Below are 13309 nucleotides of genomic sequence, written 5' to 3' on the forward strand. Positions count from 1 at the left end.
TTTGGAGAACCTTACCAGAGATAATTTATTTTAGATGATTTGAAATTTGTAAATTGAAAATCAATCCTTAGTGAAAAGAATTTATTTTAGAGAGAAATCTCATTAATTTTAGTGGTGTCTTTTGTCCTTTTTGTTATGTGGTTTTTATGCATCGTCCTATTAACTTTTAATGACTTGTAAGGTGGTGATTTCAATTTATTATAGGAGTGGGTTAAAATATTACTGACACTTATAGATATGTTCTTATTTTTTTGATGGTCCGTATATGATTAAGGGGTTTTCTTATGAATTGCCATGTTATGATTTGATCGATTTTTGAAAATTTGGAATGATATAGTGTTCTTAGATAAACTTGTAACTTCGAAGAATGTAGAAACTTGATATTCTCTTTCCGTAAAAATGGTATCTTAGTAGGTTCGTGGATATCTTCCGTGCTTTCTCGATCTGTCTCGCGAATCATATCATACATGTGAGTCAATAGCGATTTGAATGTCTGCAACTTCTCTTTAGTGTTTTCTCGGTGTTAATATGGATTTTGGTGATCTCTTTAATGTGTGTTATGGGACATTTGTTTTTTCTTTTTGTATTGGTGATTAGTTTCTTTTTGTACTCCCTTAATCTTTAGTACCTCTTTATTTATATATATTCTATTTGCTTTTAAAAAATGTTATCCAATCTGTCCTAACAATATGAACCGAACTCATAAGAATGACTTTTGCATTAATTTATGTTCAACTCTAGGCAGAACCAAACACAATCTAGGCAGCACTCCTTCAAATTGAGAGTCATTAAATTTCACCAAAACTATCCTCCTTAGTTCAATCATTAGCCCTCCATTTTTATCTCTGCTACATATTCCGATTTCTCTGCAAGAAGTGGTTCTTCCAAATCTGTTCTATTACTTCTTTCATCATCCACCATGTTTGATTGTGGCAGCTCTTGTTTAGTCCCATCAAAGTCTTTGGCTTTACCCCATAAGACAATATACAAACCAACGGTCACCCCAATAGCCCCTACCAAACTGAAAATTAACATAGATGCATGTCAGTGAATAGACCAAACACAATTATCATACAATTCTACATGTATGTCTATACGTATGTAATGTATTAGTACCTTCCAACGTATAGCTTTTCTTCTAGGAACGTAGCAGCTACCAAAGCTGTGATAACAGTTGCTAGAGGGTTGAACATTGCACAATACAATGGACCTCTTTCTGATATGCACCATGATTGAATGAAGAAGCTAACAGCAATTCCAATTCCCTATATATACATCAAAAAGTAGCAATTTTAGTATTTGACGAAATTGCGATAATTGATTCCAATTGGACATGTCACAGACTTACTGCATATAAACTGCATGAAATTTGTAAAGGTGAAGGTAAAATCCATGCTTGAAGATCTGGCTCTTTCAGCAGTGCAAACATAGCAGACTGTATCGTAGCGAAAAGACACATCCAAAACGTCGACAATACATGATCCGGACACGACGAAGAAATCGGAACCTGCATAATCATCCAACATGACCAAAAAACACTACTTGCTAAGAGCAACAAACAACCCAGAATCCAATTATCATCTTCACTAGCAGTGACATGTTTTGAATCAGGAAGAAAGAACTCCATGTGTAACAATTTATGTCCTTTGAGAAACGCCATGGTTAAGGCTCCACTGACACAACAAACTGTCCCTAATATCTTGGCCACGTTTCGTAAACTTCGAAGATTGATTTTCTCATATCTAATCAATCATAAAAACAGAAATGTTATTCGTCATAATCATATTAATAAAAGTTTCACTAGATGCTTATTGGTTCATTTCCCATTATTTACTTTCACTGTATTAATCCTGATATTATTTTTCTGTTTATACTTATAGAGAGCTATTACCCCAAAATTGCTGCAAATACAAAAGTTAATGCAGGTATCAAATTACTCATAGCAGTAGCTGCGGTAGAAGATGCATAGAATAATCCACTAAAATATGCATTCTGATTTGCTGTAACCCTGCATGTAAACAATAACTTAAACTAGTTATAACATATACCAGAAACATGACACCATCACAGATACTTCGACACAGATAATAATTTAAATAAATGAATACTTCGACACAGATAATAATTTAAATAAATGAATAAATTAAACATAATCATAAGTGTCAGTGTTGATGTCAGACGCAGACACTAACTACAGAGATTATAACTGCACCATAGAAAGAATTAGAGGTGTTTTGAGAAACTATACCCAATAAGAGAGGTCATAAACATCAAAGAGAAACTCTTCCATCCTAGTGAAGTCTTCAAAGATTGTCTTCTACAATAAAAAATCAAAAAGTTACAACAAGAATTGTCTTCTAGAATAAGAGATGAAAACTCCATTGAATAATATATTTTTACCTCTTAATAGATGAAAAGATGATAGGTGCCAATGAGAAAGTGGCTATGCCTTGTCTATACACTACAAAAACGGTTGGAGTCAATCCATCTAATAGAGCAGCTCTTGTAAACATGGCAAGCAGTGCATAATGAAACTGTAACCCTATCATAACCATTACCGGAAGATAACCATCTAAAACACCCATTTTCAGATGCTCTTTTGGTATACCTTGAAACTATGTTATTGGTCTAATATACTTGTTTTCTATATATAATAGAATAATGGCTGGCAACTTTAGGTTTCAAAACAAAGTTTGTGAGGATCATGTGGAAGGATAAAATTGACAACACACTGTGTCTGTGTCTGTGTAGGGAAAGAGAAGGTTCTAGTAAAGAAACGTAACGCATGATTATTAATTGATTTTGATAATGAAAATGACAAAATTGGAATGTCATTATGTTGTTTAATTATATTGTTTGGTGAATATTGACAACATTATTTTTGAAGATAAGATCTACATGCTAGGCAGACCTCAAGACTTCATGTTAATCTGCACTCATGAATGATTAAGGAGACTAATCGACATGTATTCTAATATTGTTTTTCTAACACTAGCTTTGCTACTTGTTAAATAAAATACTAGAGACAAAATTGACTATGTAGTCGTGTTTTTGCCGCATTCACGATAAAATGCTATTAATCATTTCATCTGAATTGCCGATAGACTCCAATACAATCTTGATATGTATCGAATGAGTATGCATGGTCATTCTTTAATATCGTATTTTTAATGTTTGAAATTTAATTTTTATTTAGGAATCAAATTACTCTAACAATAATTTTTTTTAACTTAGTTCAAATCATATCTTTTAAATAGAATATAATTTTATATGGTTAATTAAATAAAAATTTAAAATAAAGATATTAATTAAAAATGTCTATGGTATTATTTATTTATGCAGAAACCTAATTGCAACGTTATTTTCTTCTTCTTCGTACTTTCATAATTTTTCATTTACAGAATTTTACACTTTTATCCAATACTTCAAATAAATTTTTATTATTAAGTATTGGATTTTTTTTAAAATAACCATAATTTTTTTTTAAAAAACTCTAAAATAACCATTTAAAAAAAAATCCAAAATAACCACATTTTAAAACAGATGCGTTAGATGAACTGACGCATCCATTTTGCATCATGAAGAGACGCCAATGCCTCTGGCGCATACATTGGAAGCCTCATGAAGAGGCGCCAATGCCTATGGCGCCTACATGTCTTGACATGTCAGGCACCTAGCCCTTTGGCGCATGCATTTTCCAGTTCCTCTGTATAAATACCTCGCCCTGTATGCAATATTTTTCACTCAAATCTTACCTTACAATCATATTTCTTTCATTCAACTTCACTCTCCTTCAAGTTTTTGAGTTTTAACCATGTCTGAATACATTCACAAGCGAAATGCCGATTTAATATTTTCCGCCGTTGCATCTCCGATAAAGATTCAACTTTGGAATATAAATTCGTTTGAACGTCTTAATCGGACGTTGAATAGTTGGTTAGATGGAGAAATTGGGGATGGTGAAAGGATTAGAAGAATCCAATGGCTTGTGTCCATGTTCAACCAAAATGGAGAAGTGCGTGAATGGATGGATATTAAGACTGACCGAGACGTTCATAAGATGATGCATTACATGTTCAAAATTGTTTTGATGGTTGTAATCGCATAGTTATTGTATTGTAGTTGTTTTACTTGTTTGCGTTGTTGTTTATGTAATGATATTTCCTCACAAACTTATAATATGAAATAAATTTAGTTTTTCATATATTGCAACAGAGGTACATGTGAATTTATCTGGTTGTGCTCGTTCCAACACTAGGACATTTAGTACGATTGTGACCTAGCTGACGGCATGAACTGCATAATCTAATCATTTTGTTCTCCGTATCCATTTCAATTCAAATGCGGGTGCTGTTTGGGCGATCCTTTTTCTTCCTTTGCATAACTTGATGTCCCCTTGATATTCTGGTAAGTAATCCTCTTTTGCCACTACGGAAAAACTAATTTTATAAACATTTGATAGGCTAGTGACTTTGTAAATGTCAGATAGCAAGTAGAATGGATCCCTTCGAACCTTTGAACATGCCGCAATGACATAGGAGCAGGGCATACGAAAGGCTTGGAACTTTCGGCAGTCACACCAACCTCTATCTAGTTCGACTCTGTACTGTCCCATCGGCATGCCCTTATTGTGATCCATGGACTCGACAACACTATACCTACCTTTAGTGTGGTTAAACACCGCGACCACATGTGTGTTTGCTTTGGCAGCTTCATGTTTAATGAATTTCATTGAAGCATCGCTAAACAACTGCCCAGATTGCAACACTGAACTCCATTTGGAACGTCTGGTCTCAAACAGCGCCCCTAGCCTGAAGTATGTTGCCTGCACCAAAGCGATTATAGGTAGGTTACTGATGCATTTGAAGACAGAGTTCATTGATTCCACAAGATATGTTGTCATGTGGCCCCAACATTGACCGTTGTCGTATGCCCTAGTCCACTTATCCAATGGAATATTGTCGATCCACCGTACTGCATCTGTGTTTGACAATCTTATTTCTTCGCGGTAGTGTTTGAAAGAAGGTTCTAATAATGCGTAACCTGCATTATCTCCCGCATGAAATTCTGAGCAATATGTCTAATACAGAAGACATGCGTCGAAGGAGGATCTTGCCAACCATTATCAATGTTATTATATGCATTGATGATTGAAGGGTGTCTTTCGGAGATCAAACATAAGTTAGGCTGAGGTGCAACGTGCAATCAGAGATTTCTTAGGAAAAAACTCCATCCCTCAACAGTCTCCCCTTTAACAAGGGCAAAGGCGATTGGAAAAATGTTGCTATTGCCATCTTGTGTCACTGTCATCAGTAACGTTCCTTTGTATTTCCCGTACAACCATGTACCATTAATTTGTATAATAAGTTTACAGAAAGAAAAACCTATGATGCATGGTTGATACGCCTAGAAGAGACGGTGAAATATTCCATTTCCAATAACACACGTCTCATCTAGTGTATACGTGGGCAACGTTTCTAACTTGACAATAGTCCTTGGAGCATACTATTTTAGAGCCAACATGTATTTTGGAAGTTGTTTGTAAGACTCCTCCCAATTGCCAAACACTTTTTCAACAACCTTTGTCATGGCTATCCATGCCTTCCTATATGATGGAGTGTACTGGTATTGTGCTATAATATGCGAGATTATTGTACTCACCTTTAACGATGGATTGTCGCCAATGACAGATAATATTTCATCGCATATTAGCAGAGAGCTTAGTTTCCGATGGTCTTGCATTGGGTTTGTCAGCATGCGTGTGTGAAATGGACCCATGGATCTAATCTCCCAAGAATCACTTCTCTTCCGGTACGAAGCTGACAACCTGAAAAGGCAATGCTCATTCGGACAATAAATTTTGTACCTCAATGCATTAGTTCTATCAACTCTAAAATCAGCTGATAGTTCAATGTGAAATTTTTTAATGACTTTTACAAAATCTTCTTTTGTGCGAAATGTATCTTCCCGTTTCAAAGATCCTTGCATTTATACATAAGGATTGTACCATATACCTGATGAAGGTCCATCGGAACCTAAATTCAACCTTGTCATATGTTGAGGTGGACAGTATACATGACTAGCTGGTAATGACTCCTCTTCCTCGTCAGCGTTCACCATTGAATAAACCAAGATCTCGACTTCTTCTTCTTCGCCATCTACAACATTCACCTCAGCTTGTTCGTCATCAGTTTCGCAAAACACTTGTGACTGATCAATGAATTTATACACTTGTTGTTGTTATGGTAATATATACAATTCTATATAGTGCAATGTGTAAAAATGCAAAAAAAAATACTTGTACTTTTTATTCATGTGCATATTTGCTACAAGCATGTGGTTGGTCAAGAATGCCATCACTCGGCCCAATAAACGAGAACCCATTCATGTTCCCGTTTGCAATAAAGTAAGTTTAACACTTTACCATTTAATTAATTATACTTTATATTACAATTAACTGTAAATAATATTTTTCAATTTTTTTATCTAGGTGGTCAGTAAGGGGGATGAACTACAATAGGTGTCTGAAATACGCTGTAGTAGTCTATCACAATCTATTGGACCACATTGGACCAAAGATGTAATACTCATACACAACTCTATTATAAATTTAAAAATACTTATCAAATTATTTATCATCTAATCGTGCCGTATTGTTGTATAGTTTAAAAATACTTATCAAATTATTAACCATGACGATGCTGCAGTTTGGACAACAAAGACACAAATTATCCTGTTCACTACTGTCGAAATGCACCAGAGTGATCGAGTAAAACTGCAGTTCGACATGCAACAACAGATTCCAGAACCTCCGACGTGTTTGGGAGTTTGACATCAAAAAAGAGTTGATGACCAATGGGATTATTCCGACTGGAGAGACTTTGCAAAAGAGATGTGTCGTCAATGGAGGAGTCGACGACAACACATCTTAAACAAACCAGTAATCCATGGTGCAAGACCAACTCAACAATATATGGCATGATTTAGGTCGGTAACAACGCAACAATTTGTGTCTGAGCCGCGGTATTTGATTGATCCACGTCAACTAGCTTCGTCATCGTACACCCAACAATAAGTCTCTGTCCAACACCAATGTCAAACAACCCAAATCCAACAACCAACCTCACACCATCAACCTACCACATACACCCAACAACCAAACACCTAACTTCACAACCCATTCATGTCATCCACCCAACAGCTAAACACCCAACGTCACAATCCATTCATGCCACCCACCCAACCACAAAACCAAGAATCAAACCCTACCCACCAACAACCATACGCTTCAACCACAACCGTCTATAGCCCAGATGATTCATATGGATCACTTCATCGTAGTCCCTCTACCAATGACCACTCAAACATCCCATCACCAAAGCACACAATCATTGTTTAACTAGAGTACACCCCATGAACCATTGCTTAGTTTCCAAAACGATTCAATGTCACAGTTCAGACAACTATACCCTACACAATCCACCCAACCCCATCGACCTAACTATGACGACATGGGCACCGAACTCCATTAAGGAAGCCCCGTTGGCCAGATCCCCCTTGGATATTGGGAACAAATGATGACACATCTATCAAATACCGTTGGAACTTCCGCCAAACCTTCACACCATCCATCATTCGATCAGGTCAGCACACAAAGACCCCAAACACCTCAGGAAAATCGTGGGAGACCTCGAAGACAAACTAACGCACTTGGATGTGGAACAGGGGGACGTTTCAATCGAGCCGGTCATTAAGTTTTTGTCAATCCCATGTAACATTTATTATATCATGAATACATTTTTTTTATATTATTTTTTATTATTTAATAAAAAATAAATAATACAAGAGTGTATGCGCCAGATGAATTAACGCATATACCACATGCCAAAACCATACGCCAGAGACATTGACGCCTCTTCGTGAGACATCCAATGTACGCGCCAGCTTGAATGGCGCCTCCTCTTTAGAGAAATTGGATGCATCAGTTCATCTGACGCATCTGTTTTAAAATGTGGTTATTTTAAAAATTATGATTATTTAAAAAAATCTCATAATATATATATATATATATATATATATATATATATATATATATATATATATATATATATATATATATATATATATATATATATATATAATCTTTTTCAATTAATAATATATCGTATACTTATCCGATACCGTATCCGTGAATATTGCAATGTTTCTTCCACAGATTTTCTGGATGCGTGGCAAGTCTCCATCTCCAATATTAATTTCGTTATATAAAAGCTTTTATATTTATGATAAAATATATTTTTACGTGCAAGTGTAGATTAGACACTTAAATTTCTTAAAAAATGTAATTAATTAATTGTTAATAGCATGGCTAAAATTCAATGATTGGAGTATTTTAATCTCTTTACCAGTTTGTCTTATTATTATTGAACGGTGTCAGTTTTTAGCATATGACTGAGTCAGAGAGAAATAAAACTGGAATTATTGGCTCTATAATTTATGATGAGAGAATATTGATAATGATGAAATTTGTAATGGCTACATGGCTGAGTAAATCCAACGAAATCCTTACAACAAGTTGTTGTGTTGAAGATGCTAGTGAATTGAGTTGTCAAATTCAATTTGTCTTGTATTAATATTGTAACGTGTCAGACTCAATATCACATGAAATGTCCGATAAAAAACAGCCACACACACCTTATAAAATGCATGCACATGCAAATGCGCTGGTTTGTTTTGTAGTATGGAATTTGTTACCAGCCACGCAAAAATACCACTCAGTTTTGTTGGGTTGGACCATCGTCCTATGTTGTTGTTTTATTGGGAGTTGAGCGTATGTTATTTTCATTTATGAAAAGTGTATAATGAAGTCCCTCACGGCTCACACTAATAATAAAAAGACATTGTAATATAGACTTTTTGCTCACATTTTTGCTCTCCTCATAGAAGTTACTGTGCATTGATCTCTTAGGTCGGATTAGTAAGATAGAGTTGTAGCTCAAATTCAATATTGATAATGCATTTATGGTTGACTGAGGGTATTATAACCAAAGATCGGAAAATCAAATTTAATTGACACTCTAATAAACCTCAAGGAATCAAATTTGATTGACCATTACTATGAAAGACAGTCACCTTAAATGGTCTAAATGGTCTCTAATAAACCTTAAGAACATACTATATAAGGCGATGATCACAAAAGAAAAAGGATATACACAATTCTCAATCAAGAGGGGATTGCAACTTTATTGACCCTTGTTGATTGAGTTGTCATTTGTGTATTTTTACTATGAGTATATTTTGTGGATCTATGTCACGAGTATAATCGTTAATTGGTTTAGAAGATGACAACAGTCAAATATATCAAGAGACGATAAACAAATTTTAGGTGTTAGATAACTTTCTTGAAGAGTTCATTGTGACAATGTTAAAGGGGAAGTGGGTTGCAACCGTCCAATTATTTCTAGTGATGACATATGATCAAGAAAAGATATGTCAATCATCTTCAGTCAAATGATTCAAGTTAAATGAAGTGCTAATAAATAGTTGAAAATAGTAGAGGAATTTGAAGTATTAAAGCAATGAAAGTGAGATGGTGTGAAAGCTCGCACGTTCTTGCCTTTAGCACTTTAAATAGATCAAATTTTTGTAAAAGGGATAAAAGTAAGTCTTGATATACTAAAGCAATCACACACACATATATTCACGCACGCGTGCACGCACATCCACACAATCTTTTCAAACCTCTTATGTTTTTATTTAACTTCTTAAAACCAATACATAAAAGTATAAAATCAATTAAGAAGTAGTTCTAATCAATTAGACAAACTAACTCAGTGCCTAATTGATTAAGACTTTGGTTAAATCAATTAAAACAAACAGAAACACTTTCTAATCGATTAGAAAAGTCATTAATCGATTAAAGTATATAGTCATTTTATGGTTTCCTTTTCATGACTAGGGTTGTCGTTTTTAAGGTTGTTTTAATCGATTAAAAGTATATTTTAATCAATTAACTCATTTATTTGGCTCACATATTATTTCCTTTTCTGAGCCAAATATTTTTTTTTTATATAAAAAAGGTTTTTCTCATTTCATTTTACACTAGATTTCTGAATAGAAACCTCTCCATTATTTTCTACTCTCTTTCTTTCTAAAATTCTTTTTTTACTAGAGTTATCGTAGTAATGAAATAGTGGAATTTTTTTCGAGGTTGTGTTGTACTAATGATATGATTAATCTGTTTTATTCAAGAGTATGATTCCCTTATCATTGTAAATATTTTGAAAGGCTGCAAGGTAAACTTGGAAAAATATTGGGTGAAGATTATTGAGGTATGCCTGTGTAAAAGCTATGTTTTTTATTAGAAGTTTTTTGGGTAGATCCTGTGTAAAAGCTCCAAGTATTCTTGAAGGTTGTTTCAGCGAATCTTGTAAAAGCTCAAGTTTGATCTTAGTGGAACTCTCAAGAGGAAACTCTTAGGGACTTGGGTAGTACAAGCTGTTAGGATGAACCTATATAAATCTTTGGTGCAATATCTTTATCCTTTCTCTCTTTATTTTTCGTTGTTTATTTTCTTTAAGTTCTGTATATCTCTTCTCCTTTCACCTTCTTTCTATTTGTAACACCCCATACCTATTTGTCTAGAATAATAAGTACATGGTATTATATTTGGTGCTGAAAACATAACACAATTGTCTAAATGATACCAATAAAATGAGTATAATATAAAATATTATAGTACATAAAAATAAACTTGGTATCCAAAATACTATAAGTTTGAAAACACAGTGGAAGAACTACAAGGAACATCTGAAACATCATCACGCAACTCATTCCTTGTTACTCTTTCCTTTATCTTGCTTTGATGAAACTGAAATAACAACATGAGTGGGGTGAGATTACTAAATCTCAATGCATTCTAAGTTACACCATTGAGTCTGCTCGGCTCTACGATGTGTACTAACTCACTAGCTAGACAACTACCTAGCTCGCATACCATCGAGTCATGCAAGCAAAGTGCAAGAGATCCAAACGATCTCATCATAAGCATAAGCTCCATCAAATGGTATTAAATTAAGCTTCAGTTACCTTTGAGATCTCATAGAAATGTGAAGGACTTTCCCCCATTAATTACTCGTCTCTCGATTGGGATCCAAAACACGGTCAATTACTGGTAGAGGCGAAATCTTTCCCTTACAAATAACTCCACATTCGAGTAGGATCCAGGTCATAAATTTCCCTCACAAAGTGAAAGTCTTTCACCGGATACTTGCTCGTCTATTGAGCGAGATCTGGGTCACGGACTCACTTCCTGAAGTGTCTTATCTTTCCCCAGCTAATTTCTCGTCTCTCGAGCGTGATCTAGGTCACTGATACACTTCTCTCTAGATTATCTTTACCTGACTAATAACTTCACGTTCAAGTCAGATCTAGGTCACGAATAATCTAATAGGCCTTTTGGAATGACTTTTCTCGCCTAATGACTCCATGTCCGAGACAGATTTAGATCGCGATAGTTCCTCACCAATAGGACTTTCGGAGCAACTTTCCCCGACTAATGACTTCACATTCGAGTCGGATCTAGGTCATGGTAGTTTGTCTTTATTTCTATCCTTTCCTGGTCATAAATATCTATAGTTTGAACTCGATTCTCGGACACTACTCGATTTTCATTTATTGGTAACCATACATAAGTTCTAACATAGACATCCATACTACTAGCCTATAATCGATCCTTCTCTATGTAACATTATTTACACATAACAACGAGGGTGTGTCGTTATGCTCAACGTTACTACGCTTAGTCATGACATCCTCCTAAGGTTCCCTCACCTCTGTTCATTTTATTCAATACTAACTAAGATAAGTATCTTCTATAGTTCTTAGCATTTTATCTATAAGGGTTCACAAAATGTCCATTTATTTGGATGATTCTGAATGCGAGTTCACACCCTAAAAAAAGTCACACTTGGTTACTATAAGTGTACTAAGGGGTTAAATACAATGCATAATTTATGAGGGGTTCGAAACAACATTTGGAGGTTCTGACATAGGGGCAGAACACCTGGCCGTGTTGGGCGACACGACCCATATTGTTCCCATGCCCCTAGGTTGGCTGACACGACATGCACGTGTTACCTGACACGACCCGTGTCAACTTCACGACCCCTTCCCCATACATTTTTTCGTGAGCGACATGGCCAACCTGAGTCAGACCCTAAATTTTTGGGATTTTCACATACTTGAATTTTCCAACTTATAAACTCCTTGAACCTACATCAAATCACCCATACAACCAACAAACTCCAAGAACTTATGATTAACAATCCTAGAACAACCATTATCTTGGAAAGAAACACAACCATTAACAAGCATCATTCTCACAGCCCTAATTCATGCATATTGTGTTACTAACTTCTTTTTAACACAAGGAGCAAGTTTACTTTTATGAACAAACACATGTGTAACAAGTTTATCATGATAACATTCATGAGTTCACATCATTACATGCAACCAATTAGTATCATCATGCCATATGAAAACCCATACCACAATTAATCAAGAACAACGATTCATACAATTTCATCCCTCCCAACATATGAATCCCTAATTTAGTTCTACCTCCAAATCATAACCTACTATAATTCACCTTTAGATGAAGATTCTGATTTGGCTTGAGGTTAAAGAGGAGATGGTGATGACTAATGCTTCTTCAAAAGCTTCATACTATAGAATATACAGAAAGTGTATATTTGTTGTATTATTTACGTGAATCATGAATGGAATAAATAGGAGATACAACTTATGGAAATTAATTTGTTGCCAATAATAGTATAACAATCAGCTAAAACTAAGGCAACAAATCAACACATATAATGGCTAATTTGAATATATAATAACTATACAATATTTCTAAATTAATAGTTGCTGCTATAATTAAGGAAGGTGAGGCAAGGATCAATGAGCAGTTACGTGACTATGCTAATACGCCCCCGCAAGATGGAGGAGTGGTCAACGACACCAATCTTGGAGAGAAGAAACTCATGACGAGGCCGGGAGAGTGGTTTCGTTAGTAAATCTGCAAGTTGGTGACTAGAAGGTACATGAGATACTTTGAGTTCACCTTTTATAATGATGTCACGGACGAAGTGATAGTCGATAGCTAAGTGCTTCATTCGTGAGTGGAATACTGGATTTGCACAAAGATATGTTGCACCAATATTATCTGAAAATATGTTCGGCGGATCAGTAATTTTGATCCCAAGTTCCAATAGAAGCTGCTGTAACCACAAAAGTTCAGATGTAGTAG

General features: G+C 35.1%; 1 protein-coding gene across 2 annotated transcripts; it reads right to left on the reverse strand.

The window, feature by feature from the left end:
* Positions 1 to 700: 700 nt before the first annotated feature.
* On the reverse strand, positions 701 to 2888 carry LOC127138494 (WAT1-related protein At4g28040). Of its 2 annotated transcripts, none has more exons than XM_051064958.1 (6): positions 2401 to 2888; positions 2249 to 2314; positions 1892 to 2008; positions 1349 to 1742; positions 1117 to 1265; positions 701 to 1021 (listed from the first exon to the last, which is right to left on the reverse strand). In XM_051064958.1, exons 1-6 carry the CDS (start codon positions 2583 to 2585, stop codon positions 826 to 828), a joined length of 1107 nt encoding a protein of 368 aa, XP_050920915.1. In that variant the 5' UTR covers positions 2586 to 2888; the 3' UTR covers positions 701 to 825. The 2 variants fall into 2 exon arrangements, with proteins under 2 accessions (XP_050920915.1, XP_050920914.1); XM_051064957.1 differs by having other exon boundaries at positions 2249 to 2317; positions 2401 to 2875.
* Positions 2889 to 13309: the final 10421 nt, after the last annotated feature.

The sequence above is a fragment of the Lathyrus oleraceus genome, chromosome 4, assembly GCF_024323335.1.
Source record: "Lathyrus oleraceus cultivar Zhongwan6 chromosome 4, CAAS_Psat_ZW6_1.0, whole genome shotgun sequence".
NCBI lineage: Eukaryota > Viridiplantae > Streptophyta > Magnoliopsida > Fabales > Fabaceae > Lathyrus > Lathyrus oleraceus.

What these genes read in the sequence shown, in the direction of transcription:
- LOC127138494 (XM_051064957.1), bottom strand. Translation starts at nt 2,585, where the DNA reads ATGGGTGTTTTAGATGGTTATCTTCCGGTAATGGTTATGATAGGGTTA. An exon ending in ATCTTTTCATCTATTAAGAG is followed by an intron (nt 2,318 to 2,400) that starts GTAAAAATATAT and finishes TTTTTATTGTAG; the next exon opens with AAGACAATCTTTGAAGACTT. An exon ending in GTATTTGCAGCAATTTTGGG is followed by an intron (nt 1,743 to 1,891) that starts GTAATAGCTCTC and finishes ATGATTGATTAG; the next exon opens with ATATGAGAAAATCAATCTTC.